General features: G+C 43.8%; 1 protein-coding gene across 1 annotated transcript in view; it reads left to right on the top strand.

Moving 5' to 3' along the window:
• Positions 1-20,134, top strand: part of cacna2d2a (calcium channel, voltage-dependent, alpha 2/delta subunit 2a) — a gene marked incomplete at both ends in the record, with an annotated part of 322,235 nt that overhangs the window by 180,444 nt on the left and 121,657 nt on the right. The window contains 2 exons of the mRNA XM_080728771.1: positions 9,191-9,238; positions 17,776-17,914. Of these exons, the coding sequence (XP_080584897.1) occupies positions 9,191-9,238; positions 17,776-17,914 (187 nt within the window). The remainder of the gene's footprint in view (positions 1-9,190; positions 9,239-17,775; positions 17,915-20,134) is intronic.

Here is a 20,134-nt window from a genome sequence, read left to right as displayed (position 1 = left end):
CTTAAATCACGCTCAGTTTAGTTATCCAGGCCAGCATATGGCCTGACATGTAGTGATTTTCATCTCTGTGGGCGCTCATATCGTCATCTTTAACACTTGGGGAGCCAAACGCGTTCAGGGACGAGTTATGGCCACTAGATGTCACCCTGCCACAGGAAGTTATATCGTCGAGGGACGAGTCAACAAATAGTTAACTTTTCGAGACCGCAGCTTCCCTTTGCATGCCCTGAATCCATTACGTCACCCAGCCAGGGCAGGAAGCCCCCTGTCTCTCCCCACACGGAAGGATTTTACATGGCTTTAGATTCTACTTTGAAACATAAGAACGGCTTTATCTGAGAATGAGGTAAAAACAGCCCCATGGAGGCAGAGAGCTGATTGTTTTCACGGCGACACTTTACGGCGAATTTACCGCGATTTTTTTACCGCGAGTTTCGCGAGCGTTTGTAAACAAATGGAGTACCTCCTCAATCTTCTCTGGACACGCACGTGCACACGCACGAAGCTTGCGGGGCTCATCAAAACATAACGTAAGTCAATGGTGGCACCAGCAACAGCTATAAATGTTATAAACCTTGGCCGCCCATGTGTTAACATAGTGCATCATATTTGTAAAAGAAAGACACTCGCTCACGGAGTTCTAAAACTAGAGTGATTGCATACATACTCAGGGGCATAGGCGATTTTAAGGGGTGTCCTAGGGTGCACGTGCACCCCCTGGCCGCCAGGCGGCCATTTTGATTTTTTTGATCATAATAAACACGCAATATGAAGAAGAAGAACATCTCAAATTCGCCTTTTTTGACCCTTTGAAGCACCCATAGCATGACTTCTAAACCAATCACAGCAAATGGGGGGCGGGAGGTAATAGGACTACTGGTTTCTCAACCAATCACAGTGACTGTCTGAACGTCTCTGACAGCACAGTTGAAAAACAAACGGCAGATGATGACACCTGCAGATTTATCTAAATAACAGAATTAAACAGTTGTTTCACAGTGGAATATGCTACCTGGGGTTAACTACAGACATCCATAGGACATGTGGATAGCTTTTACATTTACCATACGTGAACTAAAGTTTTCGGCGCTGCTCAACGAGGCTGGATTACACGATGTGTTCTGTGCCTCCAAGGAATAACACTTTCTTCTGGGCACCTCAATATAACATTGGATATTTTCTTGTCATTTTCTTAAGGTAAGACATGGCTTTATTTAACTATCTGTTCACTGTGGAGTTAGCCAGCCTGTTTTCTTCTCCTCCGTGTGTGTGTGTGTGTGTGTGTGTGTGTGTGTGTGTGTGTGTGTGTGTGTGTGTGTGTGTGTGTGTGTGTGTGTGTGTGTGTGTGTGTGTGTGTGTGTGTGTGTGTGTGTGTGTGTGCGCGCGCGCGCGCGCGAGCGAGCGCGCATGCTTGCTTCACTTGCTTGTAAATATTGGTAGCTGCTGGTTATGGATCTTTGGTGGTGTGGTTGTGCCACACCACCAATGTAAATGACTGCTTGATTGCTTGATGAATGATGATTAACTTGATGTTTGGCTTTATATGTCCTGGCTGTGCTGCCTCTGTCTGCAAAATAAGTAAATAAATCCTATAGATAGACATATGGTGTCTAGAAAAAGAAGCACCTGTTTTACACTTTTTTTTGTTTATATTGTGTTACATTTGGGTACAAAATTAACTGCAGAAATCCGCTAAAACAACATTACAAAACCGCTAATATCCGCAATTTTTGCATCAGGTAATAGAAGTCGTGCACCCCCTGCTGGAAGAGGCTAGAATCGCCTATGCTCAGGGGTTCTACAGGAGCATATAGAACCATTTTACAACCACCAGCCTAGTGGTAAGTGTAGGCTACATTGAATTGCTACGACTTTGTGGCTGATAATGAAAAACCCTATGGTGAAAATGAATGGGCTTTTTTACTTCTGACACCTCACTGCGATGCTCTATTTGGTTCTATTTGTACCCCACTCAGAGTTAATAGAGGTCCTTGAAAAGTTGAAGTTTGAGAACCAATGGAGTAGAGAGACATGGAAAACGGGCAGACTGACACACACTGTGGTCCGGTGATAAAGAAAAAAGAACGTAAACATTATTATCTAGACCAGAGGGGTGGTTTCTATAGCAACAGTCACCTTGTCTCCGCAGGAATCTCACCTGCGCTGCACTGCATTTCCTCGTTGTCGAGTGGAAACCTTGTATGCCCCAAAAAAACGTTTGTTTTGTATTTATCATTTGAACCCATTTAGTCCTGGAATTATTGTATACTTTAGCTATTGAAAAATAGCAGATATACAAGCTCACAGCGCGGCACTGAGTGCCGCACTGCAAGCTTGTAGATCGGCTATTTTTTTGAAAAATCATGACAATTTGTACAAATCTTTGAATATTATGTATTTTTAAAGTGAACATTTGTAACTCAAATATTTGCTTCTTGCGGGTCCCTGATACAATATTTTGAAATGGGGTTCGGCAGACAAATACATATAATTCTAGGGGTTCTTGACAAGAAAAGGTTTGAGAACCACTGATTTAGAAGAAGGATTTAGAAGACATTTATAAAATTGGGTCAAAACATTCAAAGACTTTCGCACATTTTTTCCCAATATTTTTGCGAGACATTGTGTGCTTTTAGATCGGCTATTTTCACTAATCTTGTGCAACAGTCTTGTATGATGAAGCAGGGCTTTGCTTTACTTTACAAAAAAAACGTACAAATCTGAAACCTGAAGTTACAAGGTTTCTGCCCGACAGTGACGATTTGCCGAAATCAGAAGTTGGGAGAGTATAGGAGGCTGGTGTATCCAGGGGGAGAGAGATGGACAGAGATGAAAGCATGGCAGGGCGGAGAGAGGGAGGAGGCATGGACAGAGATGACAGTGAGGCGGAGAGAAGGGAGGACAGACGATAGAGACACAGACGAGGGGATCATCTGACCTTAGCGCTTTGTCTCCACTCACAATAGATTTAATTTACTGATACAGCTTTGTGTTGTTGGTGGGGATTTCTATAGAGTTGTTGATGTGTGTGTGTGTGTGTGTGTGTGTGTGTGTGTGTGTGTGTGTGTGTGCAACACCGGGATTTGAACTCTGGTCTCCCACGTGAAAGTCCTATATTTTAACCACTTGTCCAAAGTGACATCCATATGGACTGGGGGAGATGTTAGACTTTTGAGGTCATCAGGCTGAGGCAGTGAGTCACTCTGCTACACGTGCATGCGTGGGTGCGTGCATGTGTCTTTGTATGACCCACAGTACGGTACATGCATGTCCTGTGTGTGTGTGTGCGTGCGTGCGTGCGTGCGTGCGTGCGTGCAGTACTGTGGGTGCGAGCTTACGCGTGCGCACGTTGGTGTGTTTGCCAGCTAACGTTCAGGTGTTTTATCTGGGTTAGTGTGTTTAACCCAGACCCCCTAACCCTTCCTGACCTGGTTGTGACCACCCACAGCAGATGGGAGAGCCATCCACATCCGTATTATGTACATGCGTGTGAGTGCTTGCGTGTGTGCGTGCGTGCGTGTGTGCGTGCGTGCGGGCCAATAATTATTATTTATATCTGCAAAGTAACTACTTACTAAAGTTTTCAAATAGTTGTAGTGGAGTAAAAGTACAATTCATGGGTTGCATTTGTAGTCCTAAACCGGCCATATTGAGGACCAACACAGGTGTTCAATCTGTCTGATTGGCATAGAACCAATGTTCTACGTTAATCAAAACACGTGTGTTGGTCCTCAAAATGGCCGGTTTAGGACTACAAATGCAACCCATGAATATATGCCTCTCAGATGTAGTGGAGTAGAAGTAAAAGTATTAAAAATTGGAAATACTCAAAACTGTACTTAAATACAGTACTTAAGTAAATGTACTTGGTTACTTGACACCACTGAGGAGGATCAACAGTTCATAAGCGTGCAGGTGGTGTCTAGCAGCGTACCGTACCGTACCGTACCGCCGGTGCATTAGAACATGTGTAAGTACATGTTTGAGGTCGTGTTCTTACCAACCATGGTAACATCGCCCCCCAAACGAGCCGCGGACGGTGCGGGGAGCGATAACAAATCAGTTTGACGTATGAACTCTCCGGACCCTCGCGTATACACAAAACAAAATGAAAAACCCCCACCAGGGAGCGAGGAGCGGAGGGTTTATTTACAGAAGCTGCTAGTGTGTGATAAGTGGCGGTGCCACCGTGGGGAGACATGGGTAAATGGTGGGACCAGTATGAAAACAGACCTGGGATCTGCCTCAATCCAGCTGTCAGCATCACACTGGCACCAACACAACAGCAGTGCTTTGGCTCTACCTCTCTCTACCTCTCTCTCTCTCTCTCTCTCTCTCTCTCTCTCTCTCTCTCTCTCTCTCTCTCTCTCTCTCTCTCTCTCTGTCTGTCTGCCTCTCTCTCTCTCTCTATTTCTATGTCTCCCTCTTTCTCTCTCAGTCTCTCTCTCACTCCCTCTCTGTCTCTCCCGCTCTCCCCTCTCTCTCTCGGCTCTGCAGAGACCAAGCTATTTTTAGCCCTGGCAGTGCCCTCCCTCCCTCCCTCCCTCCCTCCCTACTGCGCCCAACACCAGCATCGCCACCACCAACCACCGCTGCCTCCTCTCCTCTCCTCTCCTCTCCTCTCCTCTCCTCTCCTCTCCTCTCCTCTCCTCTCCTCTCCTCTCCTCTCCTCCACATGGCCCGGAGCGGTCCTCTCCACCGTCTTAACCCAGAGCAGTCTACTGAACCCTGTTCTTCTGACCCCTCTCCCCCCCATTAACACCTTCTAAGCCTGGCCGTACTCCCTCGGACTTCCTACTGGGTCCCATCAGCCACGCCGTCTATTCCCGGACTTTTGATATAAATTATAATAAAAAAAAAAAAAACATCGGAAATTCTTCTCTGTGTCTTTTTGGAGCGATCTGAAAGGGTTAATATGCTCTGACAGTCATTTTCTGGTGCTGGGTGTGATACTCCTAATATCCAGCAGGCCACGCCGTTGACTCACATTCTGGATGGATGGCTGGCCAGGAGGAGCCTCATCCTCTCCCCAGTGTTGAAACTCAGCAAGAAGCTCAAACAAGATGGCTGGTCTTTGTCTCTGTTCGTGGATCGCGGTTTCAATCACGTTCGGGCGCCGCTTCTCTATCGCTCCTTTCCCTGCTTCGCCGCACGTAAACGAATGGAATTGATCTCCCCTCCGCCTCGCCAAAGTAAGATCGCCGACCTCTGCAGGATGAATATGTACGCTGTGTCGAGCACTCCAGTACGTGTTGTTATCATGTGGGCTTTGTTTTTTTAAAACATGTTTGTAAATAAATGGCTTATTTCTTCGGCGCTACCTCTGTTCAGAGGGTTCTGCCGCGGCTTGCAACGTGTTAAAGCAAAACTTGAAATACTTTTACTGTCAGTTTTGAATACGGGACTTCTACTTGTAAGGGCTCCAACACACTGCCCGCCTTTTTGAGCCGATTGTGCTGTCGCCGACCATTTTTGGCGCTCACCGACAAAAACGGCGATCTGCCGCAAGATCGGGCTTTGCTCGCCAAGGTTTTGCTCGTTGTCACGACACGTGCGTTGAGAGAAAATCATTATCGCCCGCTCTCGTGCACAATTAGAATAAAAACAAATGTAATATTGGCTATGTATCAGGGATTCATCCTGGTGAAATATCTGGCAGTGTGTGACCCCTTGTCGGTGATCAATCTTGTCGGCAAAAACCACAACGATATTATGACAGCCGATTTCAAGAAAGTCACTTGTGCAGTGTGAAATACTCTAACGATCTGATGACCAAGCAATATCATACAGTGTGTTCGAGCAGTGTTGCAGTATTGATACTTTTACTTAAAGGAGCTATAGTCAACTTTTTCTTGAAAAAATGATGCTAAAATAAAAATGTTTCGAAAATATTTTATAAAAAAATAAGCTTCATATGTGTTTCAATTAAAAAATGACCACAAAAGAAACACATAATATGAAGCTTATTCTTTTATAAAATATTTTCGAAAAAATATTTTTATTTTAGCATCCGTTTTTCAAGAATAAGTTGACTATAGCTCCTTTAAGTAAAACATTTGAGTACTGTTTCCACCACCACAGCGTTCCTACACAGAGAGAGAGAGAGAGAGAGAGAGAGAGAGAGAGGGAGGGAGGTTTTCAGACACTCGGTTGCCCTTGAGAGCATGTCCTTACAGCCAGCCTCCTCCTCATGATAATGAGGCGCTCGCCCCTTGGCCGCCGCTCGCTGCACACACACACACACACACACACACACACACACACACACACACACACACACACACACACACACACACACGCACACAGCCCCGGCCTGGCCTCACGCTCCCCTCCACCGTGGAGATAAAGACGCCATGCAGCCCAGAGGAGAACCGGAGGACAGGGAGGGAGGTTAAGGCAGGCCGATTACCCAACCTGTGGCCCGGGGACCTATTGGTGGGCGGGCCGCCCGTCATGCTATTGAAAATGGGCCCCTATAACTGGCGAAACACTTGTTAATGATAATATAGCTCTAATCGTACAATAAATGCAGGAAATCTGTGTACGTATAGTACTGTATACGTGTATGCATATACCGGTACAGTATACTGTGTATGTCTGTAGTTTATGTATCTCGAGAACCGTCCCACCGACCGACTTCAAGCGGCATATGCAGGTGTGTACGCGACATTAGTATCATATTCAGATGTGTATACAGTATGTCTTTGAGCGGTGCTCCGAGAAAAGGATCGCAAAGGGTCACGTTGGCCAAGGTTCCGAACCGTACAAATTGGTTCGCGGCCGGTTCGCAAAAACGAACCAAGGTTCCAAGAAACATTGTCGTCATATGCAGGTGTGTACGTATTCTTTTAGAGACATCGGCATAAGCAGGTAGCAGGATGGGGCCTGTGCTCGGCTGTGGACCGGTGCGTCTGGTTGCTGGGGGGCCAATGAGGCAGCGCAGCATCACGGCGCTCATCTTGTTGTGGTTTCATTGCCTCTCCCTTTGCCTTCCCCCCTGTTTACTATGCTGTTTACTATGACTCATCACTGCCAGCTGAGGCTGTTAGGACTCCCAGAGAGAGCAGCGCTTTCCACTTTATTCTCTTCTCATTACTTTTTTCCCCCCTCCATGCTGCATCCGAACACGTTATCGCCGCCGTGCCTCACACACATGCGCACGCACGCACGCACACACACACCCTAGCACGCATGCACGCACACATGCACTACATTCCTCGACCCCCCATCCCACCATGCACAGTGTGACCACCGTGTTCCAAACACGAGACTTGGAACACGTGACACATTGCCAGTGGTGGACGCCTGGACGGTAACAGAGTACATTTGCTTGAGTACTGTACTATATATATATAATATATACTTTACTTGTATTTTGTATTGTGGATCACATTTCAAAGACAAATATTGAAATAACCTCTTAGGTTATTTCAAATAGTGAAAATAGCAGGTCTACAAGGTGGTTTTAGATCTGCTATTTTCGCTGTTATTGATCTTTTTTCTTTTTTTTTCTTTTTCTGGGAAAATCTGGATTTTATTAGTCCAATACTGAGCAACTTTCACTTGCAGTTGAGTGAACATCTGACCAGGAGTATCTATACTTTTACTCAAGTACTTGGGTTGAGTACTTGGTCCACTACTGCACATTGCACATAAAAAAAGAATAATGACACAGCATTTTCTTTTTTTGAATTCTCTCAAATAAATTCGCTCACCTACCTCCATGACCTACTTCCATTCTCCACTCTGTGCACATCACACTACTGCCACTGTGTGTTCTGTGATGCTGATTATATTCTCATGCTGGAACGGTGTGAGTGAATATAAACCATGATGACTCTCTCTCTAGCTTTTCTTCCCACCAATCACCATCGCCAAAGGGAGAGAGAGGAGTCGCTTCTTCTTCTTCACGGAGGGATATAGACTATCTGCTATATCTTTACTGGGATATAGACTATCTGCTATATCTTTACTGGGATATAGACTATCTGCTATATCTTTACTGGGATATAGACTATCTGCTATATCTTTACTGGGATATAGACTATCTGCTATATCTTTACTGGGATGTAGACCAGTGGTTCTCAACCTGTGGGTCGAGACCCCTAGGGGGGTCCCTAAATTGTTTTGGGGGGTCCTTAGGTGATTAACTTAATGTGCAACATTGTTTTCTCACTCAACAGTAAACAAACCAACACACAGTATAAGTGTATGGGGGGTATCTGCACATTTCTAAAGTGACACTTTAAGGACTTTTAAGACCCTTTTAATACCTCTAAAATAAACAATTAAACATTGGCCATGTTGTCAAATATTAGAAGCAAAAATTGTGAAAATAGCCGATCAAATGCTCACAGTGAGCATGTAGATCTGCTATTTTCACAATAGAATTGTGTTAAACAAAATGTAATGCCTCAACTCTTAGTGCTCGTCAGGGTGGGGTGGTCCCCAGTTCAAATATGATTATGTCGGCGGTCGCGGCCTGAAAAGGTTGTATTGAGAACCACTGATATAGACTATCTGCTATATCTTTACTGGGATATAGACTATCTACTATATCTTTATGAGGATATAGATTTCTCTGCTATATCTTTAAGGGGATATAGATTTCTCTGCTATATCTTTATGGGGATATAGACTATCTGCTATATCTTTACTGGGATATAGACCAGTGGTTCTCAAACTTTTACATTTGAAGGTCTCCCCTTAACTTTGACAGTGTACAAATGGAACCAAATGGACCCGTTAGGTCCACTGTCAAAATTACAGACTTGTAAGGGTCAATTTAGACCCCCATGAAGGAACCTAGAGAGTCCCTGAAATCCACTTTGAGAACCACTGATATAGGCTCTCTGCTATATCTTTAAGAGGATATAGATTTCTCTGCTATATCTTTAAGAGGATATAGATTTCTCTGCTATATCAAGGGGATATACGGTAGATTATCTGCTATATCTTTATGGGGATATAGACTATCTGCTATATCTTTACAAGGATATAGGCTCTCTGCTATATCTTTAAGAGGATATAGATTTCTCTGCTATATCTTTATGGGGATATAGATTTCTCTGCTATATCTTTAAGGGGATATAGACTTCTGTGCTACATCTTTACGGGCGATATAGACTTCTCTGCTATATCTTTCTGTCCTCACCTGTTTCTGTTTTTCCACTTTTTCTTTTCTGCGCAGGAGAGTGACATTTCATACTACGATTCAAAAAAGGATTCGGACTATTCTGTGAGTACGGTTTACTGGCCTGTGCCCAAATCCTCCCCTCCCACCACCACCACCACCCCCGACCCGTCCGCACCCCCCTCCTTCCTTCTTCCCTGTACACCTGTACCCCTGTTGTCTAACCCAGTAATCCCTCTCTTGCCCTGTCACCCTGTTTCCCTGCACCCCCCCCATCCACCTTCCAGCACCCCCTCCACTCCCCCCCCCCTCCCCCCCCCCCTCCTTGCCCCCCACGGTGTTTATGTGTCTGAGGTCTGAGGCACCCGCTCCCCCCACCCCCCGCCCCTGGGCTGTCTATGTCTGTTAGTGAGGTGACACCACTCTACAGTGAGTCTGTCTGACAAGTGTACCAACCTGTTTATTTATACCCTGTCGTACGACGCAGCGCCGTGTCGGAAAGAGCCGGTTCTGCGAGCTCACAACGCCGGCACACTCCACTACACGCCCGCGACGTTGTGAGCTTGTAAATCGGGCTGTTTTCGGTGCGTCGACTCCATGGTACGGCGACATATAATTTAAATCGCCTGTATAGGGGCCGGTGTTGTGCATGTGACAGCACCCCAGAGCCGCCCCCACGCCCTCTCCCCCCCCAAACCCCAACCCGACGCATCCCTCCCTCCAGTGTCCCCCAACGGCGTGGACCTCAGCAAGGTGCTGAGCAAAATCACGCAGCGCCTCTAATGCCAACCAAGATGCCATTCTGTGCCAATGAGTGTCATTCATATTATATTACAGTATATATCATCGTTGTCAGGTGGAAACCTTGTATGTCCAAAACCGTTTGTTTTGTATTTATCATTTTAAAAATGATTTAAACTAGTGAAAACAGCCTGCTGTTTTCACTACTTTTGTGCGACGGCCTTGTATGGCGAAGCAGGGCTTTACTTTGCGAACAAATTTACAAATTTGAAACTTGGAGATAAGAGGTTTCTGCCCGACAGTGACGATATCATATAAGATATGAGATGACTTTGAAAAGGACCTCCTGGATGCTGTAGGACCCGGGGTTCCAACCACATGCAGGTAAAACTGGTGTTTTGGCTAATGGTGGTCTAACCGGTGATGGTGTCACTGGTCTGGCCATAGGCATAGAACGCCTGCATGCAGTTCTCTCCTCAGCGATAGGTCACCAGTCCCCTGGCCGCTCTGATTGATTAGCTATCACAGAGGGACTGCGAGAATTCCCCAGATCACCAAAGTGCAAAATGTTGAAAGTGTGTGTGTGTGTGTGTGTGTGTGTGTGTGTGTGTGTGTGTGTGTGTGTGTGTGTGTGTGTGTGTGTGTGTGTGTGTGTGTGTGTGTGTGTGTGTGTGTGTGTGTGTGTGTGTGTGTGTGTGTGTGTGTGTGTGTGAGACAGAGAGAGAAAGAGAGAGCAGAAGAGAGAGAGATATAGGGAGAGAGAGAGAGCAGCAGAGGAGCAATAAATCACGGTGTGATTTTCTCTTTGTTGCACGCCACTCCTGTGATTAATGACACGGTGCTTTAGGGCCTGTCGGCACGTCTAATTGGAGAGCATCGGTCATCATTAACGTGGCACGGCGAGGGCCGGGGCCCCCGACACACCCTCTGACCCGCACGCACACACACAGCCCCACAACCCAACCAAAGACAGCCCTGGAGGTCACGCTAAGGTCACACGCCACCCTGCCCCGCCCCGCGACACGGCACTATGTGAAGTTCTCTGACGCACGAGCGGCGCTTCGATGAGCACCCTAATATAGACGCTTTTCAGACCTCTTGACTCTAGCGGTCTGAAGGCCTACTTTATACTTCATTGCAATGGCTGTGTCACTTTGCCAAAAATAGATGATTTTCGAGTGTCACGTTTTTTTTAGGGATGGTCCGATCAGGTTTTTTGGAACCGATCACCGAGCACCGATCACAAAAGTTTGATCACCCGATACCGATCAATCACCGATCCGATCAAGTTATTATTTATATATTATTTATATTTTCTAAATGTTAATGTTTTAACTTTAATTAATTAATTCACTCATGAATTAATTTATATATTTGCCTTATAGTTATTTACCAGCATTACTATGTATTTATTATCATAGCAGTAACTAATTATTCCTTCAGCACTGTGGAAATCAATACCCCAAAATGGCCTCAAGTGGGCATACTGAACGGCTGGTTGATCGGATGCACCGATCGGATCGGATCGGTGAATTTACCTTTTGATCTAAACCACCGATTATCGCCGATCACGCTTTGATCGGCCCGATCCGATCCATTGCCGATTGATCGGTAACATTTTTCCCACTTGGAAATCTGGTATTTTATGGCGACTCTTGGCAAGCGACACAGTCTTTATATACCATGAAGTACAGTATGAATTAGTCCTGCTGATATCTCGCTGAGGAGATATGGTAAGATAAACATGGGTTAAAAAGGTGAGTGCATGGTTTCTTAAGCCCAATTCATACTTACGACGGTGTCGCTCGTTGAAACTAGCCGGCCTACAAGCTCACAGTGCATAAGTCGGCTCGCTTCAGTGCGCGACACCATAGTGCGACGGAGCATAAATTGGGCTTTAACGTCCTACTTTAACTAACTTCCTCAATTCTGTTTCCTATAATGAACTTTTTCTGATCTATTGCATTTTTCTTTTCTTAACATTGTCACTATGTCTCTCAATATCCACTTGCATGTAAGAATAACAAGTCCAGTTGAGTTACTCTGTACCTTAGGATAGCCTTAAATATCGATGCTGTATTTAATACCATCATTTTGCCAAAGGGATGAAATTAGCTACAAAGACAATTATTCAGACCTGCTGCCAATGAGTATTGTCTATGAACCTTGCAAACAGTTCACCGTTGATGAAGCACATGATCTCATCACAGTAAGATCAAAAAGGTCTATCTTCTTCTTCTTGTATGGGATGAAGTGGTTTAGAAATGGCTCTCTCTCTCTCTCTCTCTCTCGCTTCCTCTCTCTCTCTCTCTCTCCCTCTCTCTTGCTCACTCGTCTCTGCGCTCTGTTTCTCGGAGGCCCATAAGCTCCTAATGATAGCGAGGTCAGGTGGTGCGGAGTGGAGTGGGCCCTGCTTGGGTGAAGGTGGGGAATGAAAGAGTCTTCAAAATGTCATCCCTGGCCTCTTCAACCTTTAATTAAACCCTGAGAATGTGGGAGATAAAATTAACAAATTGGTTAATGAATCGAGCAAAACAGGTGGTGGATGGCTGAAGAAAATGGACCAATCAGTCTTTCCTGCGTGGATTTATTTAGATCCTAATTAGAAGCTGCCTTGGTTAATTATGATTGGGCTCTCCTGGAGAAAGAAAAAAGAGTCACTGACAAGAATGACTGGCTACGACACAAATAAACAGCTTCAAGTGAAGAAAAAGTAGCCAATTTCTGCTACTGACACATTCCTAAGCCAATCAGAATACCTCACAGCTCAAGCTTGTACTGTAGTGAGCTAGTGGCTGTTTTTGACTTTTTCTTTTCGTTTATATGCCTAATTAATAAAATCGAGGACGCAAGCAAAATAGGGACACCAGGTTGAAAGCAGTTAAACCACACAATGATCTCATGAATTTAATTTCAAAGGATATTACAACTTTTTCCTTTTTCATGATTGTTTTACTTTTACTTTTCCTCTTCCCAAACGCCCCTGCCCCAGCCCTCACGTTGAAAACCACCGAGCTGGTACCAAAGATGTCTCAAGTCCAATTAAGTCCAATAAGATCGTCAGTGCTGATTATTGTATATCTGCTCCAACTCAATTCCCCGCAGTGGTCTCGAGGAGCCGTGTCAGTAGATCTCTGCTAAACTAGCATTAATCCAGGGCTAAAGCCATCGCCCCTGATAATAAATTAATCAATGCTATGAAGCCGGCTCCTTGTGATTTTATGAAGTAAGCATTGGATTCCTGCTACATTAATGCACCGGCGTTCAGCGGCTGCATTACTTTAATTGACAGCACTGCTAGCAGACAGTGCATCTCATTACATTCCTTTCCTTTTAATGGTATTGCAATGAAATGGAATAGTAACGTATTGACTTAAACAACTTGATGAGCCAAGGCTTGATGCATTTACTTGTAAAGTTTTGCATTGCGTTGCTGTCGGGCAGAAACCTCTTATCTCCATAAGTTAACTTTACAGTACTTCTTTTTTTACGCAAATTAATTCCCTATTCAAGTATTCATCATACTACAGTGTCAAAAAATTGCTGATCTACAAGCTCAAAACGCGCCGCATTTGAGCTTGTAGCTATTTTGGAATTTGAATCCAGAAATCAGTGCCGGCTTAACAATGACTTTAGAAACAATGCCTGCTGAAGAAGCGGTAAAACGGTTAAATGCGTCGGCAGCACCCGCTGGTGAAGCGTGGATGTTTTAGCTGCTGCAGTGTTTATATGGAAGAAGTGGAGGCACCTTGGGGCCCGAGGGAGCTGGAGACCTTTTAGAAATTGAGTCATTGAAGTTAAATTGTGAAGTAGTCATGAATCACTTCCATAATTATTATGTTAATAATGATTTGGAGAGTGAAAGCACAGTGAGTCAGGGCTAAGGGTGCATATGGCATTAAAAATGCTCTTCAGATAGAAGAAATATAGAGCAACAATGATTCGCTGGCCTTTTAATGTAGGTATGTTGTTGACCTGAGTCTTGTTTTTCAGGCCAGAGCTGTCTTGTTATACTGATTTTGAAGTATGACAAATTAAAGCCAATACATACGCCTTCCGATTGGGAAAGGCTTTCCAAACTAGGACATCTGGAGGTGTTCCACTGAAAAGCTCAGAGATTTTGTATAGTATATCACCTCCCTTTCCAAAGAAAAGTTTGGACATGGGAAGCCTGACTCCAAAACTGCAAATCTTTATGACTAAAGTCAGCAAGTGTGTAGTCATGTCACTGTTTCACCTGAGGAGTTTCACAGAGAGGGCTTCACACATTAAGACCTGAGGACCATTCTACAAGTGCCTTCTAAATCAGTAGTTCTCAAACCTTTTTGTGCCAAGGACCCCCAAAATGATTCTGTATTTGGCTGTGGACCCCTCATCTGGGAATGTTTTGTGCCAGGGACCTCCAGAAGAGAAGATTTGTGTTTTAAAAAATTCTAAATTATAAAAAAAAAGTTCAACACTTTCAAGATATTTCATTTTTTCTTTTTTTCTTTTTTTTTAAATAGCAGATGTACTGTACAAACACTCTAGCTAGCTAGTAAAAGTATTGAAAATTTGAAATACTCCAGTAAAGAAAAGAAAGAATTCAGAAGTTTACTTAAGCTCCATACGTAAATGTAAATGTACTTATATGTAGTTACTTTTACACCACTGGTTAGGTGGTTGCGAACCACTGCAGTAGAGTGGATGACAGACTGTACCAACACAAGAGGATGAGTAAATAAGTAATTAAGGCTTGCCGAGCCATGAGACCCATACCCATACGATATAAAAACAGGAGCATGTCTCCTGTTTTTATATCGTGAGGCAGCTTGATGTACAAGTACACCCCCTGGACACCCCCTAGTATGTCACAGGGACTTACCCCAATCCAACCCTTGATGCTGAGTGCCAAGCAGGAGGCACTGGGTCTTTGGTATAACCGACCCGGCCAGTGATCGAACCCCGACCTTGCAGTCTCAGGGCGGACACTCTAACCACAAGGCCACTGAGCTGGTCTTGAAACACGAGAGGATAGTAATGACAATAACAAACCATTTACAATTAATCTAATTCGGCCTTGACCAATGTTAGGGATGCAGGGATGCTAAATGATGTATTAGTGTTTATCGATGTCATTGCAATGTGTATCATGCAGTGGCCCTTTTTTTATAATTGTGCTGATTTCTCAATAGAACATCAACATAACTGCTTTCCCCGCTCGTCCCGACAACAGCTTGTAATTGCAATTTAATAGTCAATTAAAGCCAGGCCATCAATCAATTTCTGCTCTGGACATGGGGTTTTGATTTAATCTCGAACCAAAAAACAAACAGTTTTTTTATCATGTCAAATCCAATTAGCCTGCGCCGCTCCAAAAATGTGTGTATTGGAGTGCTACAGATGTAGTGATCATGGAAATGTCACTTTTTAACTGCATTCACATTCAACACCGACGATGATTTCAAAACAAAAGTTCTTGTTCGTAAAGATTGCACATTTTAGTTTCAAGCAGCAGGAACGTGTCTAGACAAAAATGTCTTTAATACAGTTTGAAATAAAATGCTTTTGTTTCCTATAATGACACTTTTCAAATGCTTTTGCAGCATTTTCAAATATTTTTACAGCATTTAAAAACTAGCCCGAAATGAATTGTGTGTAAATGGATCATAAATGACCTTGGAAAGACCTCCTGTGCTTTCATCTGTGTGTGATATAGTCGCTTTCATTTGAGTTTATATTTCCTCTGACAGGGTCTTAGTGGGCATCCTAAACACTCATAGAAACAGATAATGTCATCTGTGCCAGAGGGGGACTTTTCTATCCACTCTGTCTGGCAGAGACCTTGTAGTCTCCATAACCTTTTATGTTTTTTTCACAGATTAAAGGTCTCATGACATGCTGTCTTTACAAAACATAAAAGTCTTCATCATTGGTCCTTCAAACGTGTATTAAAGGTTTTAACTGAATAATCCACTCCAGTGAGCCATGGCAGGTTGTGTTCTTTCTGTGTTCTAATGTCTTTTCAGTTGCAATGGGGTAAAAAAAAAAGTATTCTCCTGCGTGTGTCACTGTTGAGTCAATGGGGTTACTCTATAAGGTTTTTGGGGTTACTCTATAAGGTTTTTAGGGTTTCTATAACGTTTTAGGGGTTACTCTACCGAGATGCTGCTTTCTCATTGGATAAAAGTTACTCTTTAAAGTTACCAAGACGCTGCTTCCTCATTGGATAAAAGTTACTCTATAAAGTTAGGAGAGAACAATAGTGTGTTGCCTATAGCAACCACACTAATAATACACATTTGATGTCATGAGACCTTTAATGCTTGTGCAAAGTTGCAAGAATAGCCTATCTACAAGCTGATAAACAAGCACCATATTCATTATTATATACATACAATACATATATCTCCTCTATTAAAATTGGCTTAATGGATGACAGGCGGGTGGACCACATCTTCACACTCATAACTCAGCCATAACCATAACCCCAATGCAGCTATGACCAAATATGGAGTCAGTGTGTTGTCTAACCTCAATGTGTCATGGCATCAGGCGCAAACAAATCAGTCAGCTCGATGTACAGTATGGGCACAAAAGGGGGCATGCCCATATATGGGCTTATACTGATTTTCTTACAATATTTTATTTCATATTTCATATTTCTATCACTTTTAAGTGAAAGTGGTCTGTTGTTTTTATAAACATTGAAAGAAATGTATTAACAAGCTCGTGACAGCTACATTGGATCCACTGGAACACAGGTTATAATGTATTTCCCCCATTTCCTTTCAAATTAACCATTTTGTACCTACAAGGTCTCCGCCTAACAGTGACGACACACAATAGGAAAGCATGCCCACAATTGTGCCAGTGAAAATGACATGTATTTCATGCTGAAATACCCCATCTTTATGCCTGGTGGAGAACACAGCAGTGATGAAGCTGGCTCGCTAGTTAGCGTCAGGGGGCTAATTTGCATGGCACCTTATACATGTGTGTGAGTGATAGCCATCATCTGAGGCTACTAATTGAATCCCTCTGCCTGGCATCTGCTTTGATACCCGCCGTTGTTTGGAGATGACTCGGGTGGGGAGAGCAACCCAAATGTGAAGGCAGACAAAAGAGGCAGAGTAATTAATGTTTTCTGCTCTGAACCCTATCCAAACATTTCATTAGAATTCCAATTCATTCACTAAATTCGCAGTGATTGTGGGGGTCCTAGGGATTCAGCATTCCTTGAGCAGGTTCTATAAACTGACCCTTAAATAGCTCCGTTCAAATGGACCCTTACGATTCCATTTGGTTCCATTTGTTCGCTCTCAGAGTTATGGGGAGGGGGTCCTTGAAATTGGAACGACTTTAATTATAATGATAATGAATTCTTTTTTTGTGGCGCTTTTCCAAACAAGCTTGAAATTGAACGATTTGAGAACCACTGTTTTAATGATAATGATAATGAATTTATTTGTGTAGCGCGTTTCCAAACAAGGTTACAAAGTGCTTTACAGAATAAGGTAAAAGAGCAGCACGATAACCATGAGAAGTAAACGAGCACATAAAATCAATGGGTAAAAGGATTACAACGAGGATAACAGAGAATAAACAAAATTAAAACCTAATAACACAACACAACTGCATACAAAGGCAAAACCATGAAAAAGGCCTCAATATAAAAGCATGTTTTCAGAGGTGATTTTAAAAGAAGACACTGATTTTGCTAGCCTCAGATCCTCAGGCAGGGCATTCCAAAAAGCCTGGGTGCCCCGGATTGCAAAAGCTTGATCGTCGCCCGGGGTAATGTGGTGAGACTTGGATCTGTGCCTTTCCCCTTGTTTGTCTGTCCACACTTTTGCATGAAGTGTGCTCATCCCAGTGTGTGTGTGTGCGTGTGTGTGTGTGTGCGCGCGTGTGCCCTGCAGTCAGAAGACGGAGAAGAAGAAAACCTGATGGAGAATCCGTTCTCGCTGGACCTGGATTTTGTGTACGACTCCAGCTTCAAGAACAAGGTCAACTACAACTCCAGCGCTGTCCAGATCCCTACAGACATCTACAAAGGCTGTGAGTACTGTTCCGTACTGTACTGCGTGCCGCTTATGGTCTTGTACTGTACGTTGGCTAATGCCACTGCCCCCGTATTTTTTTTTCTTTTTTGTTTTTTACAGCAATTGTTTTTAGAGGCCAGGCGTCTATGAGAGTGTGTGGGTGTGGTTTGTGGGTGTGGGCATGCGCGCAGGGGGTAGGGGGGGACAGGGGGGATTAACACCTCCACTTTTTTTGGGTGGGGGGGATATCCCCTCCAGTGTTCAGGTCCAAGAAAAAGCCGCAAATATGATTATACTGTACACATTGGCGGCCTTAACTATGTTTCATTGGTTTCAATTGAAACGGGCCTCGGCCGTCAGGGGGGCCTCCGACTGCCCGTCAGTCTAAGTCCAAATGATGGTCAATGCAAATGATCGTCCATCGAAAACCCCCTCTCACATTTGGGCCCCCTTTAACGTGCTAGTTCTGCCTATGTCCTGTTGCCAGGGGGGACTCCGACTGCCGGTAAATCTCAGTCCAAATAAATGACGCTCAATGCGAATGACCCTCCATCGGAAGCCCCCCTCAATGGGCCCCCCTCTATCACGCTGTCGCTGTGCCTGTGACGCTGCAGTGCACACCGATCGGCTTGACTGTAATACGAGCTAGGCGCGCGGTTTAGTTGTTGGATGGACTATCAAAACAAGTTGTTATTAGTTAGAATACATCACAGAGCCTTTCAAACGAGAGGGCACTTGTGAGTAAAGTTGGCAAGATTGTTCAACCACTAATTAACAACAATGCACGCTCATTTTAAGATGGCAACAACAAACATGGACGTAACACTGGTCTGTCTGTCGCATCCTATGGTCGTATCCAGTCAGATGAAACACGGTGTTAATCATGTCATGTGGACAGCTGGACACGTTAAAACGTTACCTTGAATGGAATATATATCTGAGGAGCAATTATGTTGTCAACTTCCCCAAAAGGCTGTCCTGTCCTATTAAACCAGACGCTGGGACAGCATCCACTGCTTGTATCCACAATATAACTTGTGAGTATCCTAATTTATTACTTAACATGTCACGCCAATGCGCAAATGGTAATGTGGGTACAGTAATTAATGTACAGTATTTGTGCAAGTTGGCCCTACAATTGTGGATAGCCTATGCATTATGTTCAAACAGTTCAATCCAAAACATAATGCTTATGGTTGTGTTAGGCAGCTTTTATACGGACCTGGTTGTCATTAATGCATACAGATATCTATGAAAGGTCTTTTTATTAGATGTCTGGTAGATTTTAATCGTGCCATGTCACGCTGACCGGCAGTTTAAAATACTAGTGTGATCTCTGGTAATACAGTATATTTTTAGGAAAAAATATATATATATTGTGTATAAAAATAAAGTGCTGCAGCTGTTGGCCTGTTACTCCTTCAATAAAAAGATCTAATATAGACTTAATGAATTCATGTGTATTTCATTTTAAAAATGCCTTGAAATCTGCGTAAAACAACTGTGTAATTCAGCTCAAGTGGAGGGGATATGTCCCCCCCTCCTCGGGGCAAAAGTGGGGGGGATATCACCAAAAGTGGGGGGGATACCCCAAAAATTTTCGCGCGCGCTATGCGCGCGCACATACCTCCCAGATATGTCCCCTTCACTTTTAAAATGCCTCCTGCGCCCCTGGGTGTGGGTGTGGTTTTTGGGTGGGTGGCCTGGTTTTGTATGCATCCAGTTTTTCTTACGAATGCTGTTTTATACTTTAATACTACCCCTTCTAAAGCTTGCAAAGCTGATCTACTGGTAGTCAGCTGATGATGTCAGAATCTAAATTTTTTGGCAGGATTCTGATGTCTGATTGGTGCATGAACCAGCCGACCCGGGGGTAGAAGGATTGACAGACACAGGTCTAACCAATCAGAACGAGAGGCACCCCCGATTGGTTAATCACAAGCAGGCCAGACTTTCTGGACCAATGACAGAGCTTCTCACAGATAAAAGAATAGTTTTGGTGGCAGATTAAGTGTCACAGACTAGATTTCTTTAGGGAGCATTGTTAGCCGTCTGAATATAATAAAATACATTTAAAAATAAAAATAAGCAATGACTAAAATATGGTTTTATACAGGTTTTAGCCTAAACAACCACTCAGATATAGAAATTTCTCTAATTCCAAGCCATTTCAGACCAAAATGCCCTTTGTTGGCAACAGGGCGCTGTCTTTGGGCTAAAATTGGAACGATACAGA

This window comes from Nannobrachium achirus, assembly GCF_963921795.1.
Source record: "Nannobrachium achirus genome assembly, chromosome: 6".
Lineage (NCBI taxonomy): Eukaryota > Metazoa > Chordata > Actinopteri > Myctophiformes > Myctophidae > Nannobrachium > Nannobrachium achirus.
This window is presented reverse-complemented; position numbering and strand designations above follow the sequence as displayed.